The sequence below is a fragment of the Ascidia mentula genome, chromosome 8 (genome assembly GCF_947561715.1).
Source record: "Ascidia mentula chromosome 8, kaAscMent1.1, whole genome shotgun sequence".
Classification (NCBI taxonomy): domain Eukaryota; kingdom Metazoa; phylum Chordata; class Ascidiacea; order Phlebobranchia; family Ascidiidae; genus Ascidia; species Ascidia mentula.
Genome location: NC_138573.1, coordinates 15,504,581 through 15,531,565, shown reverse-complemented (window position 1 = coordinate 15,531,565; position 26,985 = coordinate 15,504,581). Strand labels below are relative to the sequence as shown.

At 37.6% G+C, this 26,985-nt stretch overlaps 4 protein-coding genes across 7 annotated transcripts; 2 read left to right on the top strand and 2 right to left on the bottom strand.

Moving 5' to 3' along the window:
* Nucleotides 1-571: 571 nt before the first annotated feature.
* On the bottom strand, nt 572-12,520 carry LOC145910415 (pumilio homolog 1-like). Of its 3 annotated transcripts, none has more exons than XM_082997533.1 (22): nt 12,398-12,520; nt 12,141-12,245; nt 10,730-10,981; nt 10,433-10,524; nt 10,156-10,325; nt 9,846-10,021; nt 9,492-9,606; nt 9,121-9,266; nt 8,853-8,991; nt 8,657-8,782; nt 8,510-8,584; nt 8,258-8,410; nt 7,847-8,107; nt 7,461-7,584; nt 7,175-7,318; nt 6,669-6,810; nt 6,376-6,492; nt 5,804-5,941; nt 4,853-4,957; nt 4,200-4,342; nt 3,112-3,277; nt 572-2,460 (listed from the first exon to the last, which is right to left on the bottom strand). In XM_082997533.1, exons 1-22 carry the CDS (start codon nt 12,461-12,463, stop codon nt 2,266-2,268), a joined length of 3,150 nt encoding a protein of 1,049 aa, XP_082853659.1. In that variant the 5' UTR covers nt 12,464-12,520; the 3' UTR covers nt 572-2,265. The 3 variants fall into 3 exon arrangements, with proteins under 3 accessions (XP_082853659.1, XP_082853660.1, XP_082853661.1); XM_082997534.1 differs by having other exon boundaries at nt 7,856-8,107; XM_082997535.1 differs by having other exon boundaries at nt 8,657-8,764.
* Nucleotides 12,521-13,524: 1,004 nt separating this feature from the next.
* Nucleotides 13,525-17,724, top strand: LOC145911285 (selenoprotein N-like). 2 transcript variants are annotated; one of them, XM_082998575.1, is made up of 13 exons: nt 13,525-13,763; nt 13,822-13,943; nt 14,011-14,119; nt 14,256-14,422; nt 14,477-14,664; nt 14,861-15,013; nt 15,091-15,228; nt 15,570-15,722; nt 15,950-16,070; nt 16,254-16,435; nt 16,565-16,700; nt 16,943-17,010; nt 17,319-17,724. In XM_082998575.1, the coding sequence occupies exons 1-13, from the start codon at nt 13,727-13,729 to the stop codon at nt 17,386-17,388; spliced, it is 1,644 nt and encodes a 547-aa protein (XP_082854701.1). In that variant the 5' UTR covers nt 13,525-13,726; the 3' UTR covers nt 17,389-17,724. The 2 variants fall into 2 exon arrangements, with proteins under 2 accessions (XP_082854701.1, XP_082854700.1); XM_082998574.1 differs by having other exon boundaries at nt 13,822-13,949.
* Nucleotides 17,725-18,310: 586 nt separating this feature from the next.
* On the top strand, nt 18,311-20,522 carry LOC145912633 (multifunctional protein ADE2-like). Its single transcript, XM_083000169.1, has 5 exons — nt 18,311-18,818; nt 18,912-19,100; nt 19,436-19,555; nt 19,621-19,758; nt 19,901-20,522. The coding sequence occupies exons 1-5, from the start codon at nt 18,441-18,443 to the stop codon at nt 20,498-20,500; spliced, it is 1,425 nt and encodes a 474-aa protein (XP_082856295.1). The 5' UTR covers nt 18,311-18,440; the 3' UTR covers nt 20,501-20,522.
* A 129-nt stretch (nt 20,523-20,651) lies between these two features.
* On the bottom strand, nt 20,652-26,106 carry LOC145912631 (adenylyl cyclase-associated protein 1-like). The gene is made up of 11 exons (XM_083000168.1): nt 25,949-26,106; nt 25,685-25,779; nt 25,464-25,538; nt 24,844-25,076; nt 24,508-24,619; nt 23,546-23,732; nt 22,738-22,910; nt 22,054-22,177; nt 21,772-21,854; nt 21,349-21,498; nt 20,652-21,208 (listed from the first exon to the last, which is right to left on the bottom strand). The coding sequence occupies exons 1-11, from the start codon at nt 26,058-26,060 to the stop codon at nt 21,119-21,121; spliced, it is 1,434 nt and encodes a 477-aa protein (XP_082856294.1). The 5' UTR covers nt 26,061-26,106; the 3' UTR covers nt 20,652-21,118.
* Between the last annotated feature and the right edge of the window lie 879 nt (nt 26,107-26,985).

Below are 26,985 nucleotides of genomic sequence, written 5' to 3'. Positions count from 1 at the left end.
CCTGCAAAGTGTTTGTTTCTAAGACACCATAAGGTTATAACCAACCTACGCTATATTGTGCGATATTCGACCCGTATTTTCAATCAATGTCTACGCCACTACCACTACCACTGCACTCCGAAGTGTTGTTTGTCAGCACCGCTCTACGCACTAACATTCGCATCCCTGGTTATGACTTGAAGAAACCAAGCGGGAGTTGGCCGGTTTTCTCTTCGTTTCGTTTTGCGCTGATCGAGTTGTGATTTTTCCTCGCTTCTGATTGGTCGGTTCCGCGTCACTGGCCTATCGCGCCTATTTGGAAATCATGGTAACCGGCAGTTTAAACCACCCCCGGCTTTTGCATGTTAGCTTGAAACCCAAATGTGCAAATTACGAGAATCAACAGCATATTTCTGAACTACGCTTACCCCAAACCAGGCCTATAGATATTAACTTTAGGTGACCACCTTTTTTGACAGGTGATGGCACTTGCAGCCTCATAACAGGCGATTTTGCGTTTTAACACTGTTCAATTCTCTGTTCACTGACCAAAACTTGTTCAGTTTTCATTGTAGCTTCATACACACCAACAAACATACTGAGAAGTTTTATTTGTTGTAAAATTTCTACGCTTTCACATGGTCGTGATAAGAATAAAAGTTGAACAAACTAAAAACGAAAAGAAACAATTATGTACATCACACAGACCAAAAGTTAGGCTTTGTCAAATTATTTGTTTGCTTTTTTTGTCCCAAAAGAGCAATTTTAATTTAACCAGTTATGTGGCTATATCACCGAGAGTTAGTGATGAAATACAAAGTTGCACGAATTCAGTCTAGCAATAAAATGAACTGCCCAACAAGCACTACTACACAAGTAAAAAGCAAAAGGCAGTTCAGGAATTAAAAGCAAGGAGAGTGAATTAACTATTTACAATAAACATCAGGACGGAGCTGGTGGAAAAAAATTCAAATTTGTTTCAATCAACAGTTTATGAACAATGTATCGCCTTCTTAATTTGCGGAACAAAGCCACCCAAAGATTTATTCAATATTTTATGATCAAACCGGGAGCCCAACGAGTACTGGGTGTAACGTATCTTTGGGTAATAGAAAGAGGAAAGGGTTGTACTGGACGCCAAACAAGCTATGACTGAAAGAGGCGGTGAGGGAATGTGACAATATGTGGTTTTGTACAAGAAGGAAAAAGGATAACAAGTAGAAAGAATTCAGTAGTTTTTGAAGTCCAATGTCTATGCACAGCATAATATACAGTTTGTACACAAGGGTAAGAGGGCTGGGTTATCCAATTACAAACATTCTTCCGAACATCTAACTATTATAACTAGTAACATCTTTATTACATAACAGATTGCCAGCGAATCCATCGAATTGCATTAACAACATACACCACATCACTCTTGCGAGGGACCTAGGTCCAAGCCTCGCTTGTCCAACAACTACCTGTTCGCTCATATTTACATCCACTAGCTAGCTAGCATTACATCTAAGAAATGCAAAATGTTGCAACGCGTAGAAAAAGAGGGGGGCATATGTTGACCAAAAATATCATTTGTCTCTAAATGTACAATTTTTACAGGGGGATAAAGAGAAATATAAGGATAAAGAAAATCGAGAAAAATAAAAACATTACTGCTTCAAAAATTATTCAATGATGGACAAACTTGAAACGAGGGGGAGGCATCATCATTTACCATCTTGATTATTTATACCGTACCAAGACCATCGCAACAGACCAGCTTGGACACAGTTTAAACAATGCATTTCTCGAGTATTTGCGGCAAAATCACATTGTTAGATGGTACCAAAGTTTGTAGCAAATAGTTTGCTACTTTTAGGTTAGAATACGTTCTTTATGTCTGTAAAACTTTTAGGTCATCCATACTTCAGCTATGTCTTTCACATGGGTTCTTCAAACCCTATGGCAGCTTAGTAGTGTAAAATACACCTTTCTTCTCCATTGCCCTGGTGCAGCCACTATACAACCTTGGTGTTATATACACAAGTAACTCCCAATGGCAAGCAATTGGGAGGCAACAAGCTTGGACCCTTCGCATTATCAAGTATTTACATAACTCTTACAGGCCTTTTCATTTGAGGGGCATGGGAGCGGAAATTTAACTTCAGGACAATTTAAAAAACAAACTGAAATAAACAAATGCTTAACAAGAATAAAATGAAGTCTATATACAATATATACACCAGATCACAACCAAGCAGACCAGAAGAGCTCAAGGACAATTATTTTCTGCTCAAGATTAGGTGATTATTCTGGATTTTCCAACACCCAGTTTGCAGTAGCAAGCTGGGAGGCACTTAGATCTGCAGAGGAGGTACCAGGAATTCCTCCGGTTTGCGATGAAGATTTGAGAAAGTATTTTTCCAGTTTAGTGATGATGTGCTTGCCATATGTAAATTTCTTCAGTGCCATCATGTGAGGTCGTATCTTGTGAATCAGAAGCTGAGGAGTAAAGAAAAAACATTGTCGGTCAGTAACACACAAGAAAATATTGCCAGTCTCTTTAATTTGCACAATATCAAAATGTTTCAAATAACATTTACGGTATCGAACTTAAAATGAGAGTTTTATTGTCAAATAAGACTTAGTAGCAGATATTTTTAACAACTTATATAATATATCCTATGTCATTCGTTTCACAAATTTTCAATGATCAGTATCATTTATGCAAATAGAGTCTTTTGGATAAGCGATACCAATGATGCTTACAAACATAGGTGATCATACATATCACATGAAAACCTCTACAAACTAACAACATAGGATTTATTACAGTACTTGTTGTAACTCAACATGAGGAAAATATGATTGAACGCAAATCATCTGTTCTATGCCAAATGTGCAATTTATCATGAATAGAGAGAAACAATGTTCATAACAAACGTAACCACATGATAAAACCCAGCATTCAGATCTACAACGAAACTCTACAAACACAATACAAAGGACCAAAATACATTTGCATAAACAGGATTAAATTCTCAAACTTGGCCCAACCAACAAATTTTGATTTGTATTAATTTTTAAAACTACTGTTCACACCCAAAATCCTTGGTACAAACTGTATTTAAGAATGCAGTAAGTGGATTTTACCTTCTTTTGTACTGGTTCAGCCACATCCAACATTTTCTGCACCACATAGTTGGCATATTGGTCTTTCATCATGATAAAAAGTGCATCTGGTTCTTGGCAAACTTCCTCGATTAACCAGGCACGGTTTGCTGGTGATGAGTGACTCACACACTTCTCAATCACATTGCTAGGAGAAGGGAAATATATTAATCGTAAGAACTGTCTGCAGGAAGGTGTCACAAACTATCACTGGAGACAACTAGGGGCTTGTTTTAGGTTGTACATGTACAAATATTTTTTGTTGAAGAGACAAAAAAGAAAATGTTTTGATAAAAACTGAATCATAACTGTGTTGTAAACAGTAAAACTTTGTTAATCCGGATTCGAATTATCCGGAATAGGGAAATTTTTGGATAGTTCGAAGACTTTTGTTTCTAGTCTAACATTGAGTAGTTACAATATCAGTAAAAACACCTCAATTTAACAAAGTCAAGATGTCTTGCAACTTTAAGATCCCGGAGGTGCCCTAAAAGCATTGGGTGAAGGTGACAAGTTAGTTTAGTGTAAAAATGTGCAGTCGAGGCTTCACCTCAATCCAGATTATGACATGTGAAAAAAGGCAACTTTTGTTCGCAATTGGTGCAAAAATAATCTGGAATATCCGAAACATAGGGAAATTGTCATCAAAGAAAAAGATTTCAAATCACTTGTCCCCTCTAATGTCAGCAAACATGGGTGAGTTTCTGGATTAATCGAATCCAATATAACCGAGTTCTACTGTACATGAACACAACCTATATATGGCTTTAACTGACCACAATGTGGCAATTGGACAAGTACATTCACTAGCAGAAGATAGCTTCACAATGTGCTGCAAGCACAACAAATGTAAGCCTGGAAAGAAGCAGGTTTACACAGTTGCACTTTGGGCACATGTGAAAACAGTTTTTCTTTTGCAACGAAAAAAATAGTTTGAGAAACAAACCCACAGCATAACTCAAAATCTTTAGTGCAAACAATACTAATGATTGTAAATGCAATCGAAACGTTTGCAAATATATTTCACATATATGGTCTCTATTGTTTGAACTAAACATAATTTTGCTTACCTTGCAAACTTGTGTTGACTCAGCGCAGAAATCTTGCCTCTCAACTCGTTGACGATCTGGCTTTTGTTTTCTGGTTTGCCGTGCTCCAGGATATGTTGGATGACATAGTTGCCGTATTGGTCCTTCACCAGTATTTCAGTGTGCTGAAATAGAAACAAAACTGTACCTTAACATTTTCTCTACAAACACAACATTGTTGTGCACATTTAGATGTGATGCATCAGCAAAACCAGTATACTTCACTATATTTCAGCAGTATCCATTGGCAAAAAACATCAGTTGCATACAATTCAACTAAACAAAATTCAGAAGACCTGGTGAAAACCAAGGTTTTTTAAATTAGGTTGTAGAGACACTGGGGAATCCCATGACAAATTCATGGGTAGAATTGTTTCAGTTGCTTCAATAAAATTCTTGAATACATAAAAAATAGGTAAATGTCAAGCCTGAAGGGCTATCAACATCTTTGAGCAATTGAAAAAGGTGTGTAAGAAATAGTTTACGAACTGAACATGTAACGACTGATACGGCACATTTAGTAATTTAAAGAAATAGTTTGCGTAGCTCTGTTTTAAATAAGTCTCCTATGTTAATGGATCAGGTTAACAAACATGAATGTATATGAAAACTTTTAGAACTTGGTATGGACGAACCTGATGCAGTTCTTCCAGTATAGGAGTAGTCTGTTCTTCCACGCAATGCTCCAGTATTCTTTGAACCACGCGACACCCGTAAGTGTGCGATGACAAACCAACAACCTTTACACAGAAAGGAACATTACCAGTACAATGTTGGGAAATTTAACTCACACAGGACATGAAGTGAAAAACAAGCAACAGCACAACACATTTGTAAACCTTCAATAAAAATCCCTTCTAACAAAGTTTAAGTGGCAAATACAGATTATATTAATTTGTTGATTAACTGTAAGGTAATCTTACACCTGTAAACATTTAAAGGGTCTCGACAATTAAAATAATGGTTCAAATTTTTTGAAGGTCGAGCAATTGGTACATATGCTTAAAAATCAACCAGAAATCATCAAAATATAATCATTCCTCAAGTGCGTAAGAATTATGAAGCACATAGAACAATGTAATTTAGATTAGCAATGAACTACCTAAACTTTAGCCATTTGTAAATAAGAAGTATTTGATGAAGCATTGCATGGAACAAAATGCTGGGGCCTTGACTTAAATACCCACAAAAAAAAAGAATATCTTAAAATACCGTATTTACTCGATTGTAAGCCGCATGCGAAGGTGTTCAAAAATTAATATAAGCCGCCCTCGAAAGTAAGCCGCATGTTAATGTTAAAGACAAACTAAGGTGCCCTACAACAATAATTGTCAACAAATCTGTAGTTTAAACTTCTCAGATACGCTGACAACCTTGGGCGATAAAACATATTGGTACGATGGAGCGAGTTGATGGTAAATTTCATTAAAAAACAGAGCGCAGACAAAATATCGGCGTGACATTAAATAATTAAGCCGCCCTCGATTGTAGGCCGCACAAACATTAGGTTAAAAAACTTTATAAGCCGCGGCTTATAATCGAGTAAATACGGTAAGCGGAAATCTTTTTACGAATGTGTGTTGTACCTGTCCTTTAAATCCATCAACAATAAACTGCAAGTGTGCAGGTGGTACACATTCGATACACTTCTGAACAACATGATTTCCATTCTGGTCTTTAACACATTTGAGCAGATGCCCGTTCAACTCCTTCACAATTTCCACCTGAAACAATTGATTTCTACGATGAATAAACATGCTTTTAAGACTATCATTTAAAGTTTGTTCACAACATCAAGTACATCAGAACCAGGTGACATCAAGTATTTGTCAGGAGTATCCATTGGTAATGAACATCATTTGTACTCGACATAGCATTAACACAGGTTTTTTTTTTGCACCTTTTGGGACTAATATTGAAACTTTTAACAGAGCGAATATTGTGCCCTTGGGAATAACCAAAACACAAACAGAAGTTAATATCGCTTAAAACTTGTTTGGCAAACACTATTTTCAAAAACACAAAAAATAACTCAAATTTCATCCAACTAATCATATCTCATGAGCATCAAGTACCTTGTTTGTATAATTAATGCAATGATAATATGAAAACCCTGCAAGTAACAACTAAAAAAATTTAAATTAATATATGATGTTACCTGTTGTTCTTGAGGAATGCATTCCAGAGCCTTTTGTATCACCCGACACCCATACATCTGCAGAGCTAGCGGCAGAACTGAACCTCGAATACGATTTGCTAGAGCAAGCTTGTGTTCCTATAAAAATACAGGAAAACACTGCACGTTAGATTACAATTTAACATAGGTGTATTTACATCCAGTTACACAAAGTCTCAGAGATCAAGTTTAAACACATTTGGTTTCATGTCAGACATTTAAAGCATCACTGACCAGTGCCTCAGTACTAAAACATTATGAAAGAGCTAGCTTACTGGGGAGCCAAATTCGAAGAACTTCTGGATTACATAATTGCCGAACACATCAGTCATGAGCTGGTAAGCTGAGCCAATGATCTCACTAAAGACAATTTGCTTTTCCTGTGCAGTGGCACGTTCCAGCTTTTGTTGGATGAATCTGAAAGTAACACTGTCAATTACTTGGAGAAAAACCGCATTTCCCCCCCCGATGGTGATGACTTTACTGAAAAACTTTTAGTTTTTAACAGGATGATGCCAATACAATATTACTAAATCAACATTTTTAAACCAAACCTATTAAAAAAAAACATAGAAAATAACAGGTGATTACAGTCTACGGAATATTTTTGAACGTGGCTGCCATCAGCATCTGCCCCACAACAATGCCAATTCTGATGGCACAATGGACAAGTAGATCACTCCAGTCTTTATGGCTAAAGCATCCCTCTCGTAAACATTAAACAAGTTTTACTACTGGCAACAATAAAACTAGCCTGTTCAGATATCTTAAATGACATTACCTTGAGCCATGCTGGTCCTGTGAAAATTCAACAATGTGATTTACAAGTTCATGCAACTGTGGGTTGGGAAGTCGGTTGTTCCTGAAATCATCCAATAGCTTGCTGCGACCTTGTGACACCATCATATCTTTGCCTATAGGTGGCCTACAACACAAATTTTGAAAAAGATTGTCAAATTCTTGGACTGCCAGTCTACTTAACAACACAGCTAACTTTCGACAATAGCAGTTTATAAAAGCTGACAAAACATAACCAGCAACATGTTAATAATGGCAAATAAACCTACCTTATTCTAGTAGGAGGAAACAAAGAGCTTCCAGAGCTGCCGCAGATGTTTGAGGCGATGTATGAACCATTTCGATATTTTGCTTCAGCTCCTGGAGCTGCAGAAAACATACGGCTATTCCCACCTAAATACAACAAAACAGTTACAAAAAGTAGCCTCTATTTCATGATAGAAAAACTACAACAAAATAAAATCCATTCCATAGCAGCATTAGCAATCCGGATGGTTATAAACTTTCACTTTCATATATATATAAATATTGTTTGACACAAGTTTAAGATTCCACAAATCTATCCCTTTGCCCAAGAACAAATCAGCAATTCTCAACAGCAGAAATGAAATAATAACAGGGTTAAAGATTCAAAATGAATCAAGATCAACTTTACCTCCTTTACCTAACATCATGTTGTTTGTGGGCGAAGACATAGATGGGGGTGGTGAGTTAAGATTATGGTGGCTGTGGGGCATCAGACCACTCAGGGGGCCAGGGGAAGGGGACATCATGCCTCCAGTGCCTTGTGAAACACCCAGAGAGTTGTAGAATTGGGACATGCTGGCACTATACTGTGACATGCTGCCTGGGGGGTGTTTGGAGTAGTCGGAGAAGGAGTCGCGCCGCTGTGGAGTCGAACTCGAACTTCCAATGCCTGGAAGCATATATAAATTTGTTTAAAAAGGGTTTACAAACTCTGTGCTTTGCATTTAAATTTGGTAAATATAAAATAGATTAGAAGTAGTGTAGATCATGCAGGCAATTTTCTAGTTTCATATAACAAAACAATGTGTGTAATTCATACCGGTGGCCAAGCTGCCAATTCCCAAACTACCGACATTTCTGGCATTCCCAAATTCACCACCAGGCTGACCTGCTGCTGGGTTGTAAGCTTGACTCAATGGCACGGGAGTGCTTCCTCCACTTACACTTTGTTGACTTGCATACAGAGCATTTGCTGCAAAGCAACAACCACAGTTTGTGTTAAATGCTCATTTTAGGTAAACCTGTGTTCTTACATCACTAACGACAAACACTGTTTTTTTGTTTCTTTTACCTTGCTGTTGTGCTGCCTGCGCTTGGTTGAATCTGTACACATTGCCATTTGCACCAGTCATCTGTGGAGCCATAACTGCAGAAAAGCATGTGATTGCATAAAGTACAACAGGTAAAAAGACTAAAAGCCCATAACTATAAAACTTACTGTGTTGAGACCCATTAACGAACATAGGTCCTGGAGCCAGCAGACGAACAGGACCACCTCCACCCCTGTTGTTTATAATAAGTGCTCCAGACTGGTCATAATACCCAGCTGGAAATACAGGGTATCCTATGAGAATAAACATTGAGAATAAAGCACAACAAACATATTAATCTATTAAAATTCAAACGAGATTTACCAGCCATGGCCATTGTATTTAGGTTGGACTGTTGCATGGCAGCCATGTTTGCAAGAAAATCGGACTGCTGTGGAGTAGATTCTTGTTGCTGTGAGGAAGGACTTTGAGGTCTTGAAGAAGGCGATGTAGTTCGGTTTGCCTGAAATGCAAATATATTGTAACCCTACGCACATGGTTTCAACAGTTTACACACGTTTAAAATTAAAGACATCAGATTGGTCCCTAATTGTACGGTCTCTGTAGCTCACAAAAAACTGTCAACACATACTTGGCTGCCAGGAGATGTTCCAGGTTGCTGCGAGGTTGCAGAAACAGCAGTTGTTATTTGTTGTTGCAAGGAAGGGTGATACCAACCGTATGGGGAGTACTGGGGTATAATTGGAAACTGCGGTGCTGTGTTGGGGTCTTGGTACCCTGAAATATACAATAGCAGGATTCAAAATAAAAAGTCCACATGCCTTTGTGTTCTGTTGGGCTGAATTCAAACAAGCATTCCACAAATGAATGAAACTTTATTTTTCCATTCAACAAACAATTCTTATTCAGCTACTAGTTTAAATAGTTTGTTGTTTTTGGTAGATTAAAAAAGAAAAACGGTGGAAGAGTCTACTCACATGCAGTACAGAAATATGTTTTTACCTGCTGCAACATTAGGTTGTGCTTGAATAAAATAAGGACTGGGCAAAAACATTTGTTGTGTGAGGTACTGCTGTTGCATAGCCAGTTGGTAGCCTGTTAATTGGGCTGCGATGGCCTGCAAACAATAACAAAGAATCTATCTCCAAATATTCGATGCTACAGAAAAAGTAAAAGCCAATAAAGCAGTTTAATGTATTAATCATCAGCATGTTTCAAATGCTAATTTTTAATGCTAATTCAAAATATGTCATCATATTTAATGTACTCTCACCAGTAAGGTCTGTATCTGGTAAAGCAATGAGTATAATCATTTGACAGTCTGTGGGAAACTTTTAAGAAGAATAACTTCACTACCTGTTGCTGCGCCACATAATCAAGATTCATCTGCTGCAGTTGGTCGATAGTCTCACCAACCGAGGCCTCCGCGGTGGCTTCAGGTGCAGGAGCCAATGGAGTTTCCTCTGCTGGGAATTGTTGTGTAGAGGTTGAAGGTTCCTCAGTCTCCTCTGCAGGAGTGCTGGATGAAGCATCTGCAAGTAAATTAACAGTGTTTACTACGCAGGCAAGTTTCCGTAGAATCACTGCATCAGTGAAAGCCGTTGTGAAGATAATGCAAGGTATTGGTGGCTGGATTAGATCACCAAATTACAGCTATATACATTACCTGTAGGTGTTTCTGCAGTAGTGGGTGTAGTTGGGCTTTCAATTTTTTCCTCTGCTGTGGTTGCCGTATCTTGCCCAGCAGAGGGATCAGTAGCAATATCATCGAGATCATCAAGTGCTGCTAATTTTGTCTCTTCCACAGGTGAATTATGTTCGCTTGAAGAATTCCCACTGAAAACATTTTGTGAATTAGAACAGAAATAAAATTTAGCTGCATGACCATTCAAGCTGTGGTGAAGAGCAGATGAAAAATTTGCAACAATGGTTCAAAGGACAACCTTAATTTTTCTCCTGCGCTTTCATTTTCTTGCGTTTCATCACTGGGTGAATGTGTCTGTGATCCTTCTTTTGGTTCATTTGGTTCTCCACCCTAGAAATTCATATCATACTTTTTCCCCACAATTCAAAAACAAGGTGGTGTGCTGATGAGCCCCGATAGGTTGAAACAGTATATTGTATATGTATATATATATATATATACTCTATTTGCACCGCAACAAAATATGTTTTGATTAAAACAGTTGTGAAAAGTTTGACAAATAACTGCGGTTTTGTCAGAATTATACCAAATTTACATCGGAGTTTGGAGGAAATGCTGGAGACATCCTGGTCAACCAAGGCTCATGCGAAAACATTGGATTCTCAACCGGCAAATTGGACGGAAGGGTTGATGTGCCGGCCATTGGTGGCTCGCTGTTGCCGTCTGAACCCCAGGGGGCACCACCTGACTCGCGACCCCATCCTTCGGTGCCTAAAAATGACCTTTGCTCCAATCCGGTTCCAGATACACTTTGTGCATCACTTTTCCAAAGGGTTGCTGATGGGTGCTAAAGCATCAAAAATAAGTTTTTCAGTTTTTCTACAGGTCTATTTAAAACAAGTGTGAATGATGGCCAATCGAAGTTTGGATATTTAGCAACTAAGTTGTCCTTGCTAAATAAAAAAACTGCTTACTAGAAAAATTGAATGAAGTATATAACATACATATATACAGGGTGTCGATTTATGCCTTTTTCGCTATTCTAAATGTTCGACACGTGACGCCACTGTTCGACACGGAATAAATTTTAGGTGACCGGTATACAGTACCTCGAACAGATCAACGCTATTGTTATCTACCAGAAGTCCATAATTACTCAATTTAGCCTAACGTATCGCCTATCTTGCAACATTCACATCGATCTCACTAGTTTCCTTTTTTCGAAGATAGGACGGCAACGATTTTCCTCCTGGTGGCAAAAGTGGTTCAAGAACATTGGTGCCAGCATAAGTCGATAATTTCAAAACGAAACAACTTTTTGGGGAGAAATTTGTTTTTCAAATCTCTATCGAACAACAGTATTTAACTGAACGTGTTGAAAACTTAATGGCATCATCGCTTGGGATCCCCACCCAAAATACATTTGTCAGTTTAGATTGCTAAATAAACGCAATTGCTAAATTTTGGACAAAATCCATGCAAAAACCAGCGAAAACTTGCTTTAACGTTCAGTGAATAAGCGCGTTAAACCTAAAACTAACCATTGTTTTCAAACATGGAGCATTGTTACCAAACAAGTACCATTTTTCATTCAATCTGAGTCGGACCTTAAAAGAGACATAGCAGCCTACAACATGCAAGGTTTTTAATTGTTTTGACGTTATTTTAACGTGCATTTCAAACTTATGCAAGTACAAGAATCCTGTGATCATGGTCGTTCTCATGCGTTAGTTACCAGTTACGACATTTTTACTATTCGACACGCTCGACAATTTTTCTCAAGATGTTCGACATGCAGAAAAAAATCGACACCCTGCATATATATATATATATATATATATACATGTATATAAGCATATTTTGAAGAAGGAAATCCTCTGGCATATATATTTTGAGCAACTTACATACATACATGGTTATCCACATATATGGATTTATGTAAATTCTACCACAAATGTTTGGAAAATCTACATAAAGATATTTTTGCAGAAATGGCATTAACCTACCTGTTGGGCATTTACATCTGTTTCTGGTTGACCCCAACTGGGCCGTAAGTGGGCTCCCCCTGGTTGTTGTGTATTCATTGGGTAAGGAAAGGTGTTATCTCGACCCTAAACACAATTATGTGATTCTGGGTAAGCTAAATGACACACAAAACTCACAAAAATAGACAAAAGAAGATTTTTTACCAATTTGGAATACACCCAACAGTAGAACTTCACAAAACATATCAATGAATGCAAAATATAATTTTTTGACTTACATAGGTATTACCCGTGATGTCCCACAGAGCACTGCTGTGCCCGCCACTGTTACTTGGCCTTTGCATTGTACAATATTTACAAATACCTACAAGACATTACTACAATCACTTTTCAACGCATCTAGAAAAATTAAAATAATATTACAAGTCCCAACATTAACTTTCTTTCAGCATAAAAACACTTTAGGGCAAAAGATAATAACACAAAAAATTGTTCATTGCTTAACTTTTTGATGTCACAAACTCAGCAATATTAATAATGCTATTACGTAGATTCTTTGTCTACCGATAGAAGTTCAAAACTTTGTCAAACCCACTCCCAAACTAGGAGGAACCAGTTCATAACAAACAGTTAGGAGAAAGGTAACCACAAACAAAAAAACTTTTTTACAGTTACTTTTTAACATTAAGCAGCAAGAATTAGAGCAGGATTTAATAATTACCAAAGAAAATGTTAGCAATTTGATTCGCAATATGCATTCTAAAGACGTTGCACAACCCTGCAAAGTTTTGGCGCGAAAATTTACATAACCAGTCAACGAAAAGGTTTTACAGCGTTATATAGTGAGTAATATATATAGTTTCGACCACAAGCACAAAACACTTCCACACTTTATTACATAGCATCAAGTTTATCATTTTACCCGCAAAACTTTTGAAGATCTACAAAGATAAAAATACTAACTTTCTACCAGTTCCAAGAACAAAACAATCAACATGGCGCTAGCGTTGTTGTCACCAAACGCGCACAGCATTGTGGGTACCATGTGCGCGTGACGAAACGAGAAAAGACAAAAACAAAGCAGATAATTTGGATTTTAGTCCATGTTTTCGACCAAAGTTGGTAACAAATGCGTTTTTTTCTTTCCACACATAGTTTCTTGTAAGCTGCACAAAATATGCCATGATATTTTGTACATTCAATTTTTTTTCTTTCTTTGAGTAAATGCATTGTATTCTTGAACAGATTATAATTTAATTTTGCACATGATCGGATTGGTACGGAAAAGAAAAACGTTAACTGAGTTAAATATTTATGTTTCATCGATGTATTATCAAATATGACGTCACAATGGGAATGGGAAAGCCCCCATAAGAATCTTCGGTACTGTATGCATTTGCCGAGCGACTAATCGATCTCGCTTTGTGTGTGGACGTGCGGAAAATATATATCAAAACGGCAAACAAAAAGAAAAGGCGGTGCCCGTGAATGACAGCGCGAACAATATGCCCCTTAAATAAGGTATTGGCATTTTTTGTCCTCGTGTACGTGCTGTTTTATTGAGCCACATATGGTTCGTAACCGCCGCCTGGTCATCTTTAGAAAGAATGGCGCAGAAGACAAATAAAGCTGAAGAAAAATCTGGTAAGTTGCAACTACACCCAAAAAAACTACTTATAAGTAAATTAACTTGTGTCAACAGGTTTGTTCAAAAATGGTCAAAACATTTGTTCAATCTTTCTGTTTGCATCAATATGTATTGCACTCACAGCTGTGTTCAGCAAAAGTGACCTTTCCTATAGGGAACAAATAGACATCCCCCAGGTGAAGGTATTTTAAATTTTCAAGTGGCTTGTATTTTTATCAATAATGACGTTGCAATCAATTTCAGGAAAAAGATTTTCTTCAAAGTGATGAGCTGGAATTATTTGTTAAATTTGATGCAAACCATGACCATGTCATTTCTGCCGAGGAATTTAGTGCTCTTTTTAAATTCATATGTAAGTGACCATGCCCCAGTTTCTTCATTGTTTATTTAGGTTGTAGTCATTCATGCAAAACATAATAGTTTGTTTATGTTTTTTTTTGCTAAAGTTTAATTGAAAAAACTATTTGTCTCAAAACTTGACTTTATAGCAAGAGAACCAATAAGCAAACCCCAAAATGCCCCTGAATATGAGATCACTGAAAGATCGTATGACCCAGAAGTAGATGAAGTTCTTCAACTTACAGCTAAAATGACCCCCCTGGTAAAAGCAACAATGAGTCAAACAAAAAAGAATCCTTCATTTGGAGCACCAAATGTAAGATAGATTAAGGTTAACTGAACCGTTTTAGATCATGCTTTTTTTGTGAAGTTCAAGTATGCTAGAGAGTTCAAAGGTTTGGTCGAATGGAGAAGTCCAAACCAGAAAAGCATTGAGCTGCAAGCGCAGGAATTTAATGTATTTCTGCCACATGACACCCAGTCTGCAGCACTTGCAAAAACATATTGGTTAATTCCAAAGCAAGAGTCGGGGGCCCCAAAGGACACTGCAATATATGAGTATGTTTGTTAAACTTTGGTTAAGCAAGAGTTATTTCCCCCCAATGGAAATATCCTTTTAGATGTAAATATGACATATTAGTTATGTCATATCCTTTATTTTTCCAGTAATGATATATACATAGCATTTTAACTAAGTATTGTAAACTTAAATTACCAACCTACCAGGTAATTTAAGAGTTTACTTTTGTTGCAGCTCTCCGCCGCCACAGTCAGAGATGGAGCATGTGTTGCTCAAACTCCTACGTGCTTTCCACCCTCAACCTTTTGTCAACATGCGTTTCCCGCCACAAGGTGGTGTTGCTGTGGTGAAGGGTGAAAATGCTGTGTACCTTGATATCTATTTTAGGTACACTTCATCATGTAACAATTGGAAATATAATCTGTACATACCCATCCATCTCGACAAACTTTGCGTATTTTCAGATTCCATTGTGAGTTTCAGCTTAATCGACCACCTCTGAAACCATTTTGGTTTACTCCAGCCCAGTTCCAGGGCCATGTTATCATATCCAGAGATGGGTCACATGTTCGTGATTTCAAGCTGTATGTTCCTAATGAACGGCAAGTTTCTATCACATCATATGCATTTCAGGATTTTTATGATATCAATAAACTGCAAACACATTTCTACAGGTTTTAAGTACAAAGACTATATTTTAGGTTTGTGGTTTATAAGCATTATTATAAATTGTGGCATATGTCTTAAGCATGCAGTACCACCACCTTACTTTCATTCATCTTATTGTGAATGTGTCTGGATTGCTTATAATCTCTATGCATGAAAAACTGTTTTGAAGTTTCAATGCTAAAATCAGTTGGCTTGTCAACGACAGCCAAGCATTTCACTTCCATCATCAATGCCTTGTTGAAACTAATTATATTGTATTTCTTTTTGCAAACAGGAAATTAAATGTGGACATGGAATGGGAGACAGTAGATGGTGATGGAAACATGGAAGTTGACATTGGATATTTGCCACTGATGGAACTACAACAAGTTGCACCATCAAGTCCAATGCATTTAAAAAATCCCGATGGCACTATTTTGGACAGGAGGTACTTCATAACCTTATGCACTGTAGCAATTTCACTGTGCTTGTATTGTAGCGATATTTTTGCATCGCAATCTTATTCATTGTTTTTCTTATTATTATCTAAAAATATTGTTGTTTGATAGAAAACATGCAGAACTTAATTTTTTTGTGAAATGGCCTTTTTACTACATTGAGTTAATATAAAAATATGTCAGTTGTTGTTTGTTATTTTGATTTGATATTCTACAGAAAAATGTGGGAAAATGGTAATGATATTCAACTGGAATTTGACAAAATAGTTTGGAGAAATGAAATTGACCCTAAGCAAGCACACCATGAAATAGAAAAAGCATTTTTTCCATTTAAGCAGGTATTTTTTATAATTTATACAATACACTGTTTTTTGTCTATCAAATAAACAGTTGGCCCAATTTTAGAAATGTTTAAAAGGTACAAATAAAGCATTAACAATGAAAAATACATTTCAGTGTTTTGCATGTATTTAAATTAGATAATCACAGTCCATTGTAATTTTCATTCCACACTTTTGTAGGTGGATTACCTTCCTTTTGAAGATACTTTTAACATGGCAGCTGAAAGAAACAAATTGGTCCACCAGGTGGTGCTATGGGGTGCTCTGGATGACCAGTCCTGCTGAGGTTCTGGGCGAACTCTTAGAGAAACCGCTCTTGAGAGTTCGCCCGTCATAAAACTTCTCCAAGAGAAGTTTGTCAGGTGAAACAATATTTTGATAAACAATGCAGACATATTGCTCCAAAATATATGTTCGAATAACAGTCAAATTTTGAAGCTCAATCTGAGATTAAACACAACTTATCCTCAGTACCTGGTTGTGTTTTGCAGTACGTGGTCACTGGTGGTTACATTGGAAGAAATCCGTGACAATAAATTCAACACATTCAGTTCAACTGCCAATTTGTCACTTGCTGCTTACGATTTTCCTGTTCAAATGATGGTTATTTTGCCAAATGGGACAGTAGTAAGTAGTTGATCAGAATTGTCGAAACCTTCGAATGTTAATAACAATATGGGCCAGTCTATTTATACTCAGCCTTCGAATAAAACTTTAGAAACTTAAATGCCAGAAGAACAATTCTTATCAATTAGTATGCCTGGCTGCAAAAATAGCAGTAGTAATTAGAGTTAATACTTGTGAAAAGCTCTTGCTTGTTTCCAAAGAATTAAAACTTGCCTTAGTTGGAAACAGTGTGAATTTTTTAGGTTTCATCACTCAATGCAAATGATTGGCTGGCAAGTTTTGATGAAAATTTACCCCTTGATGGGACTTGGTAAGAAAAAGTTTATACATGGAAAAAAACCTAATTATGATAATTAATTGTGTCGTTGGTTTAGCAAGAAATTTGGGCACTTCTGATACTGTTAGTCTGAACCTATTATGCCTTGTTTGGAGCAGTTGAATTTATTGTATTCAATTACAGATTGATTATCTTTTTAATTACAAGACCATGACTCATTTTTACACTGGTGCAGCTGTCTAGCATCAAGCATTGCAGTCATGTACTTTAAACTTTCTTTAACATTAGGCCTATATATGTACCAAATGAGAATATTTTAGCCAAATTATGTTTGCTGTTAGGACAACACCTGGATCAAAGGAGTATTACAACTTTCTTAAAGAAGCAGTTGAAAACATTGAGACACTGTAGGATCATCATTATCATCTTTTTGCAGTATTACTTTTTATACTTACAAGTCCGTTTTTTACCACCCAGACAATTATGTGCCAAGCAAGATTATGTGTGTTTTCAGTGCTATTATAGGCATTATTTTTGCCATCCCCATATCGCGCTTATATCTGCCAGCCTAATTGCGCATCGTGGCGTTTGCCCGACAGAGCCTGTTCTCTTGTCAATGACGTGCCGTTTCTGAAATCTAATGGAAAAGGTTCGGTACTGATAAACTCAAGATGCAGGTCTTTTCGTTGCAATTTGCCTCGTTGCGTCGCTTTTTTTTTGCGCCAAAATACATTACAAATTCCCTCTTCCGGTTGTTTTTTTGGTGTGTGTTCCAGCCTTTAGCTGCGGAGAATTTAATAACGAATTGTGCAACATTGACTGGCGACCTTTTCTGCGTAATTGCGATTACTTGCAGTTACGTGCCAGCGGTGCAGAGCCCTGTCGAGACTGGCGCAGCGTGGGTCATATGTTGCGTGCGGACGAAGACATTTGCGTGTTAAGGGCTGAAGGTGCTTGTCACGCTATTGTGACTAAATATGAAAAGGCTTCTGAGCCCTGCAGACATATATTAATGCAGCGCGAGCATCATGCAACTTTCTTAAAAGCGTTTAACATGTTTGGTTCGGAGGCATATTACAAAGATCTAATCAAACGTCACGAAACCCTGTTCAAACAATTCGGGATTTCGGGTGCTTTGAGTTTATTCCAGACGATGAAATGAGGTCAAGAGTTAAACGACAACAAAAAAAGGTTACACACACGTGTTGATTTGGAGGCGTGGGCGACTAGACCGCGCGTTTTGCTGCTCAGGTAGAATTTTACCAGCGTGATAGTAACGCTTGGTTTTGAAACAAAGAATGAAGGGTATGAACAAGTTGGTTTGATATGTTATCACATTTTTTTTAAATTGTTGTAGTCGCAATTTCAGTTCATAGGATCCGGAAGCAGTGTGTTTTGCGCTGATTAGAAAAACCAGAAGGCATCCTCACAATTAGAAACTTAGATCTTCCTGGTAAAAACAAATGGCTTCTACACATAAGTTGAGCTCGAATGGGGCAGATGAACACGAACCCCTATGTAAGTATCCCAAAGCCATCGGAGTTGAGATGGAATCAACTGGTGGCCCCACAACTCAATTTGAAATGAGTGGAGACAAAAAAATATGCAGTGATGCTTTTACTATGGGTGAAATGATCAACCAAGGAAAGACCAAATTTATCTATGATGTTAAATCAGAAATACCAGGAAGATGTCTTATTGTCTCCAAAGACATGCTTACTGCTGGAAACAATGCTAAACGAAATGTAATGGAAGGAAAAGCAGAAATAGCCACGGCAACAAATGGCTCTGTTATGGAGATTTTGAACAATGCCGGCATCAAAACAGCATATATCAAACTGGTAAAATATTCTGAAATAATGTTGTATCTACCAGTGTATTAACCAAAAATACATGTGTACGTGTGGAGAACTAATACATCAAATTTGTTTCAGGTGAGCCCGAAGTCCTTTCTGGCATGGAAGTGCAGTATGATACCCATTGAATGGGTGGCAAGAAGAATTGCCACTGGATCTTTTCTGAAAAGACACAAGGGGGTGAAAGAGGGTTATCGCTTTTACCCCCCAAAGATGGAGACATTTTATAAGGATGATGAAAACAACGACCCTCAATGGAGCAAAGAGGTGAAAAAATATGTCACGTTTTACCGAAGTGCATAGGGTTACCATGATTGTCAAAGCGCAAATCGGACAGAGTCATGTTGACAACATTAAAACATGTTTTCGTTGTATGCTGTCAATGACCTTCTTCGGCCATGGTATCACTGAAGGCCATTTTCTACAGTCACATGCATCACAACTAAAGAATGTTATGTGAATTGACAGGCTATGATGGGCCCCATCAAAAAATTCTGGACATTTCTGGCAAAATCCCTTTTTTTTCCAACAACCCCAGAATAGCAGTTACACATATTGTTGCTCCTGTATATATGAATGATGGTATTATACTTATTTTGTAGGTTTTGGAAGAAGCCAAACTAGAGATTGACGGAGTTTTAATCACACCAGATCATATTGATATTATGGAAAAAATGACAGTAACCATTTTTGAAATTTTGGAAAGGGTTTGGAGTACTAAGGTGTGCAACTACAAATAATATGAAGAAGATGTATGCACAAAACCCTTGTTTTTTGAATAATACAGGATGTGAGTCTAGTTGACATGAAAGTGGAATTTGGAATTCGATCAGACACCAAGGAGATTATTTTAGCTGACGTCATCGACAATGACTCATGGAGAATTTGGCCAAGTGGGGATAAGACAAAAATGAAGGACAAACAGGTTTGTGTTTATTACGTTCACATGGTTTTCATTTCATTGGTGCTAGGAGAGTGTTTGGATGTGTTAGCCACCAACAAAACATGCACATGTTGTCACACTAAATTCTAGATCATTGTGAACAAGCCTACAAATTACTCTGTAGGTTTACCGCAATTTGAAGGAGGTCACTGAAACTGACATGAAAAACCTGAAGCAAAACTATAAGTGGGTCGCTGATCAACTGAAAGATTTATGTGACTTTTCAATCTTGGAACACCATGATACCGTACACGTAGCAATTGTTATGGGATCGGCAACTGACATAGGCCACTGCAAAAAGATCGAATTGGCATGTGCAAAATTGGGAATCGGCACCAGTTTGCATGTTTCCTCGGCACATAAATCAACTCATGACAGCTTGAAATTACTTTCTATCCTTGAAGGAAAAGCTGTCATTACCCCAACTGTTATAATAGCCGTTGCAGGACGCAGTAATGGCCTTGGTCCCGTGCTCAGCGGTAATTCTGCACTGCCCGTTATCAACTGCCCCCCAATGTCCGATCAGTGGGGATCAGCAGATGTTTGGTCTTCACTGAGACTACCGTCAGGGTTGGCATGTGCCACTGTACTTAGCCCGGATGGCGCGGCACTTGCGGCAGCACAAATATTGGCACAACACAACTTCTCTGTGTGGGGTAAAGTACGGGCACTTCAGCTGAGCAATTGGGTCAAAATTAAAATGTCCAACATGGATCTTAGCTAGCACTAGAGTGTTATTTCTTGTCAATGCTGCCTTACCTATTGTGTCATTTCCGTTGTTGGTTTAGTACAAGTTTTGTTGTATCACTGCTGAACATTTTGCCATTCACCACACACTAAAATTCTGTACAAAGCATTTTGTTTTTATTTATTCTGTTTATAAGCGAGGCACTCTGCAGAGTCGAATCACATGCTAATCACAAGCAAATTAATTCAATACACAAAGAAAAGGCATCTGCAGTTTTAAATTTCAATGGAACATTCAAGAAATAATTATGTTAGTAACTAAATGCCAACCAAATGCCACTCAATAACCAGGAAATATTTAAGTGCATCATATTGATGGAAATTGCCTGCGCAGTGGTTATGAAACAGCATACTACTTCGTGTCAGGGTAGAAATGATTGATTAAAGGTGATATAGCAACTACACATTTTAAGTGCCTGAAGAACATAACATAAGCTTTAAAGTTCTGTTTATTATCATAACACAAACCATACAATAAGGACACAGAACAGGTACTTTTGTAATATGGCATTCATTGGAGGCAGGCGAAATCTTAATTAAGACATTGTTACGCTGTTCTTCCAAAGTTGTAAGACTTGATTGGGAAAGAGATGTTTTATCCCATTTGTTCACTTGGTTCGCTAACGAACGTCTTCTTTTCTGCATTCCAGTAAGTGCGGAATTGTTCGCAAATTGGGTATTCATCCTGTGAAAAAATTTAATGCATTTCTTCAAAACCTAATTTAGGAACAACAATTTAAACACAAAAGCAAACTCTAACAAAAATTCCTTTTATCTAGGATATCATATGCAGATTTTATATAAAACAGAAAAAAATTTCTTTACAAATTCGCCACTGCCATCATCCTTTGGTCTGGAAACATTCATTTCAGATGACTTTGCTGACACAATCTGGCAGTCCATACATTCTTTGCTCAAATACACAATACATCCATCTGTTTTGTCAATTGAGCAGTTGGCCATTGTTCCTTGCGACTAAATGTAACAACAAAGTTATCGATATTTTACAAAATGCCACTTGTATCAAAATTCTGATCATTGTGGTTAATAGTTGTTCTATCAACACACGTTGTTTACGCTGGCAAATTTTTTGCTTTGTTTTCGAAGCCAACATAAAGCACATGTGCAGATCAAGTCTAATATTCATCACAGGTGAAAAGGATAATTTAAATGGCAAAATCTACATTGTAAACTAAATTATAAAAACTGTGCACAGTTGCCAATAATGTAAAGCCACATGGTACAAACCTGAACTTGAATAGAATCACAGTTGATGATTTCAACACCAGACACAACTGAATCAAAAACAACTCCAAATTTCTTGCAGCTGTCTGTATAACACAACACAAAGTCACAAAAACATGTTTATTAAACTTGCAATTTAAAGATAATGGCACATCTAACATGGCAAGCCAAACATATAATATTATGTGTACAGTTAGTATAAGTGAATAAACCCTGTTTTTTAGCTTTATGCTGAAAGCTGCTCCTAAATACAACTTTGTACAAATTTCAAAACATCAACAATACCCAGCACGATTGAGTTAATCTTTCCCTTCACAATCAATGATGACTTGGTGCATTTGTAGACATAAACTGTGTGTTTCATGGCAGTTCCTTCAATGACAAGTTGGTTCTGATTTTCTTGATATTCCTGAAAAAGCATTAGCGTTTTTGTCAAAACATACAAGCTTGAGTATGAAATTAAAGATCTTTAAACAATAAGGGATTTCAATTACTCAACCTATCAAAGGCTTGTATTTGTAATGTGGCTCAACCAAATGATAGGAGTTGCAAAACAACTATTGTGGCCTTTGAAGATACTCCAGATTCCATCCTTTAGCAGGAAAAGCAAGGAAACCTGGCTCATTGGATTTAAAAGGGGAAAATGATGTCACACTGCCACCAACAGCATACATCACTTGATGAAAAAGTACTAAAACAGTGCCATTGTTCTGGCCAGCCAAACTGCACTAATAATTTTTTATGTTACTTGTTACAGGTAGACAGTAACAAGATTTAGATTCATTTTCCCCGTGATGAACTTGCTAACACTTATGTTGTTAGCACTAAGTGTGGCCACGTAAAAATAAAAGTAATGGCGTTAATTGTAATCCCATTAACTGCAAAAATTACACAAGTTTTTGTCCTTATAGAAATTTTCACACAAGATTCAAAGGTGCAACTGCGAACACAGCTATTTGCAAAACCTACCACAATCCATTTTTTTCCTTCAAGTTCCAATTTAGGTGGTTTCTTTACTACAACCTGTGGCTTGCCCATAGGCTTGTAAGCAGTCGGCTCCTTGGCTTTGAAGGGAACAGGCCCATGCTTGCGAAGATCTGGATTCTTGTGAGTCTTCATGTCATTGGTCACTTTCTTCAGACCTGCAACATCATCATATTCAAAAATTCTGAACATTACAAAGCTGTTGCAAGTTCTTGAAAATTAATCAAGCAGTTTTATGTTGTGTGTGAACAGGTTTTCCAAGCATGACATTTACAGTTAAGAAAAGGACACAAACAAGCCAGCACAATCCATGCCAAAACTTACGGCAAAAATATTCTCATGCATTTGTATGTGAAAGATTCTCAAAACCACATTAATTACAATTGCTGGTTGAAGACTTCGAGCCGCTTGTATATTTTGATTCCTAATACACTGAAGCCAAAATTAAACTAGTGGAGAAATTCTTTAATGCAGTTGTGATCTATACGATTGCCCATGTCCTTACATTGGTATGCAAAAATGTTTAACCTGACATTTTGTTTCATGTTACTACTATCAGGGGAATATCAAAACAATATACAAAGTTATACCATGCATTTTACATACAATTCAGTATATTGAGCCAAGCCAAGATAACCATATTTTAAGGATGTGTTTGGAAACAATTGTACCAATCCTACCAATTATTACACTGACACAAAAGAATTAACTATTTGGGGGATGATTATTAGTGTACAAGGCCTTGATGGCAATTTTTGCTATTGAAAGTATATTGACCAGGATAATGGATTACCCTTTGTAACATCAGTTCCCTGTCGGATGGAGGCAAACACGGCTGACATGTCGCCTTCTGAAGCCGCTGAAGCCGCAGGGGCTGCCTGTGATGCTGGTAGGATTGGAGGTGGGGGTGGGACACCTGCAGGTGGAGGGGGAACCCCACCTGGAGCAGCCTTCTGGGAACTCTCTGTGGCAGGAGGAGCCTACAGCAAAGCTAATAATGTTCTGTGTTTGCCAGTTGAAGACAAGACATTATGTAGTGGAGAAAGTTTTTTGGGAAAGTCAGAGAGAGAAAGTTGGTGGATTTCAGTTTGGAATAGATTGCTGCACGAGCAAGTTTACCTGAGCATTTTGCTTTGGGTTAAAAACATATGGACAAATGTCCAAAACTTTGCCACTTACAGCTTTGTAAGTTTTACCAGTGAAATAAATGGAAGCAGTGTTGCAAATACCCCAATGCACCAAGTGCTGGTTGCATGCATCACACAGTGTATGCTGTTGCCTAAAACTGTCCATGCACAATGAATAAAATGCCCCCCTGCTTACCACCAGTGATTCCCAAACCCTTTTTATTGATCTCGGCAAAAAGGGCTTTAGGAGCAGCATCCGATCCACTCATGTCAAATTGCTTGGGTGGCATTACCAAAGGAGGTGGAGGAGGTAACATGGGGTTACCATCACCATGCTCCAGAGAAGTAATAGGAGGAGGGGGAGGCAAGGGAAAAGAAGAGGAAGCCTTGAGATGGTCAGGTTTAGGAGGAGGAGCAGGTTTTGCACAGTCCTGAGTAGGTAAGGATCAAGAAGAGGAAAGAGTTTAGCTTTCAAAAATCTAATGCGTAATTACAAAGTTGTCAAACAAAAGTAATTCTGTTTTACTACATTGTCTCATTTAGCATTTTTAAATATACATGAACATAATCATTTTGTGATCATGACAAGTTGAATAATGACCAATGACTGACATGGCTCTTTTAATACCTTCTCATTCCAGCTGAGACCAGTCCTGTGGTTACTCTTAATGTAGTCCTTTAGTGCTTCGAAGATGGCAAGGTAGGCTGCGACCCATGTTCTGTGAGCATCCTTAGTAGGACTACATAGAAATATAGGGATCTTAATCTTGGTGCAGTACAATATGCTTTACCTCAATTTAAATCAGTGAGTACATAATGTTATAAGCCTAAGTTGTTTTTTGGGGACTTTTCAGAAAAACAGGAATTATCCTAAAAGTCTGCAAGGTATACACAAGTGTGCCAACAGTTAGAGAATTAAAATTTCAATTCCATGCAGAACAAATTCCTTTTTGTATCTGCCTACCCATTCTTTGTGGCCATCAAAACTTTGTCAGTGTAAAATTTGACAGAATCCCTTGTCTCTTCAATGTGTTTCATGGGTGTTTTGGGGTAGCCCACCCAACTAAACACCACAACACCTTCACAGCAAGCTGATACATGGTTTTTCTCATCGTTCGTCATCTTGCGTTTGGCATCAGCCATTTTGCCCATGGCATCACCCATCGCTGCGGTAAGCTTCATGAACACACTGGCATCCTGTGAATATTATTTTAAAACCTTTTACCACGCACATAAGGATAGGAAGCATTGGAACAAACATACATTGATGAATATTTACTGTGTGCGACTGTACGGTGCAGATACAAATATACATATAATACCAATGCAATGAGTTACTAATATGTCAATTTACAATAGCTTTATTTATGCAACAAACAATTTGTTGTTGCAAAAAAACTGTAGAAATGCTCTATTTGACAATTTCTTTTGACATAGGCATTTGCATAAATATATATTATGTTTATGTTCATTGTCCAAACACTCAGGCAGCCAGTTACATTAACCTGTACAAGGTATAATTACAGAGAGTAACAGTGTCGTTATTTTAACATATCCCGGTTTAAGTAAGTTAATTAACGTTACCTTAGGAGCTGAATGCTTGGAAGCCACAACCAGGAACTTCCTTTGTTCATCAACCACTGATTTAAAGCACTTAGCCTGCACAAACAGTTTAATTTACATATACAATACTGGATCACAATAGTTAGTATCAAGTTTGAGTTTATAGCAATAATAAACCTTAGTTACAAGTATTATAAGTTTTCACTCATCTCAGCACTGGCAGTTGAATTTTTTAGGCCTACCTGCATATCAACAGCTCCACCAAGTGCTGCAGATGCTGCCAAATAAGGTTCCACATGGTCCGTGACCAAGTTGTCAAAATCTTCAACGAACTGAGCTAAAAAAATAACCAACACAGTAACTTTTCTTGAAAGCATCATAAATATTTGATGTTTTAGTTTTCCTATAGGTCTAACACAACTCAAAACCATTGCCTCACAATTTTTTTTACAAAGGGAAGTATATTAACATATGTTTTTACATAATACTGATGTATAAACCATTACCATCTGCTTCTCCAGCACCAGCATCTCCACCACCTCCTCCAGTCTTCTCAAGGCGGTTACAAATTGTTTCCAATCTAGTAATGAGGTTGGCCAGATCTGCCGTCGAACTCATTTTTGCTTTGTTTAAGACTGACTACGGTTGGAAGTTTCAAAACTAATGTCCTGCAAAGTCACACAGAATACTTTTCAAAATCATAGAAGATAAGAAAATCACATTTTACTTTTTCTTTTGCAAGTAACACTACTCAATAAATTCAGAAATAGTTAAATATTCGGACACGACAAGCTGGAGCGTTTAGTCGTTAATTATCGATGTGGTTGTTTTGTCTATAAAACCTCTATATTCTCGAATATGCGGCAGTTTTGTTCTCGTTTTGCACGCCATCTATTGAAGTGTTTAAGCTTTAGCGCCAACAGCAGCTGCTAACACCTCTTTCCTTTTTCTGTGCAACGGGAGGACTGTAAACCAGCGCGACCCTTGCTTTTTTTTAACAAACAACTGCGCCACCCTTGCTTAATACCAGCCACACCTGTCAACCAAGCACAATTTCCGCGTATGGCTTGCAACTTTGACGTGAAAATTCGCGTCGCCTTTGTCATATTCTGTGACACACACAAATTGACGCGGATTTTCACGGCTTAGCAAAACCGGCATCAAAGCAAGTGGTAACCGCACGTTTACAATAAATTAAAGGGCTCAGGATACTGCAAATACAGTTTACTGTACAAGTGTGAAGGTTCGATTTTCAATATTTGTCGCCTTCGTCCTTTCAAATGTGTGTACAGTATGTGGAATCTTCCTAAAAGCTTCGCCATAGGTTTTTGTAGTTTGAAATCTGTGGACTACTGTAATTCTCTCATAATCTCAAAAAAATTTCTCTCCCTCGGTTTTCGCGAAAACGGTTGAGGTTGCAAGGCATCGTCTCTTCCAATCCACCCAAAGGTTTGTGGAGAAGAGTTCGACGTAATAAACTACAGTTATCTGTTTCTCAGAAACTGCTTTTTCATCAAAAATAGTTTTGAAGAATTTTTTGGCT

What these genes read in the sequence shown, in the direction of transcription:
- LOC145910415 (XM_082997533.1), bottom strand. Translation starts at nt 12,463, where the DNA reads ATGCAAAGGCCAAGTAACAGTGGCGGGCACAGCAGTGCTCTGTGGGAC. An exon ending in ATTATGTGGCGCAGCAACAG is followed by an intron (nt 9,607 to 9,845) that starts GTAGTGAAGTTA and finishes TATTGTTTGCAG; the next exon opens with GCCATCGCAGCCCAATTAAC. An exon ending in CAGGACCAGCATGGCTCAAG is followed by an intron (nt 6,811 to 7,174) that starts GTAATGTCATTT and finishes TGTTACTTTCAG; the next exon opens with ATTCATCCAACAAAAGCTGG.
- LOC145912633 (XM_083000169.1), top strand. Translation starts at nt 18,441, where the DNA reads ATGGCTTCTACACATAAGTTGAGCTCGAATGGGGCAGATGAACACGAA. An exon ending in ACCCTCAATGGAGCAAAGAG is followed by an intron (nt 19,101 to 19,435) that starts GTGAAAAAATAT and finishes CTTATTTTGTAG; the next exon opens with GTTTTGGAAGAAGCCAAACT. An exon ending in AAAGGGTTTGGAGTACTAAG is followed by an intron (nt 19,556 to 19,620) that starts GTGTGCAACTAC and finishes TGAATAATACAG; the next exon opens with GATGTGAGTCTAGTTGACAT.
- LOC145912631 (XM_083000168.1), bottom strand. Translation starts at nt 26,060, where the DNA reads ATGAGTTCGACGGCAGATCTGGCCAACCTCATTACTAGATTGGAAACA. An exon ending in AAGGAAAAAAATGGATTGTG is followed by an intron (nt 22,178 to 22,737) that starts GTAGGTTTTGCA and finishes ATGCTTTTTCAG; the next exon opens with GAATATCAAGAAAATCAGAA. An exon ending in GTGATTCTATTCAAGTTCAG is followed by an intron (nt 21,499 to 21,771) that starts GTTTGTACCATG and finishes TGTTACATTTAG; the next exon opens with TCGCAAGGAACAATGGCCAA.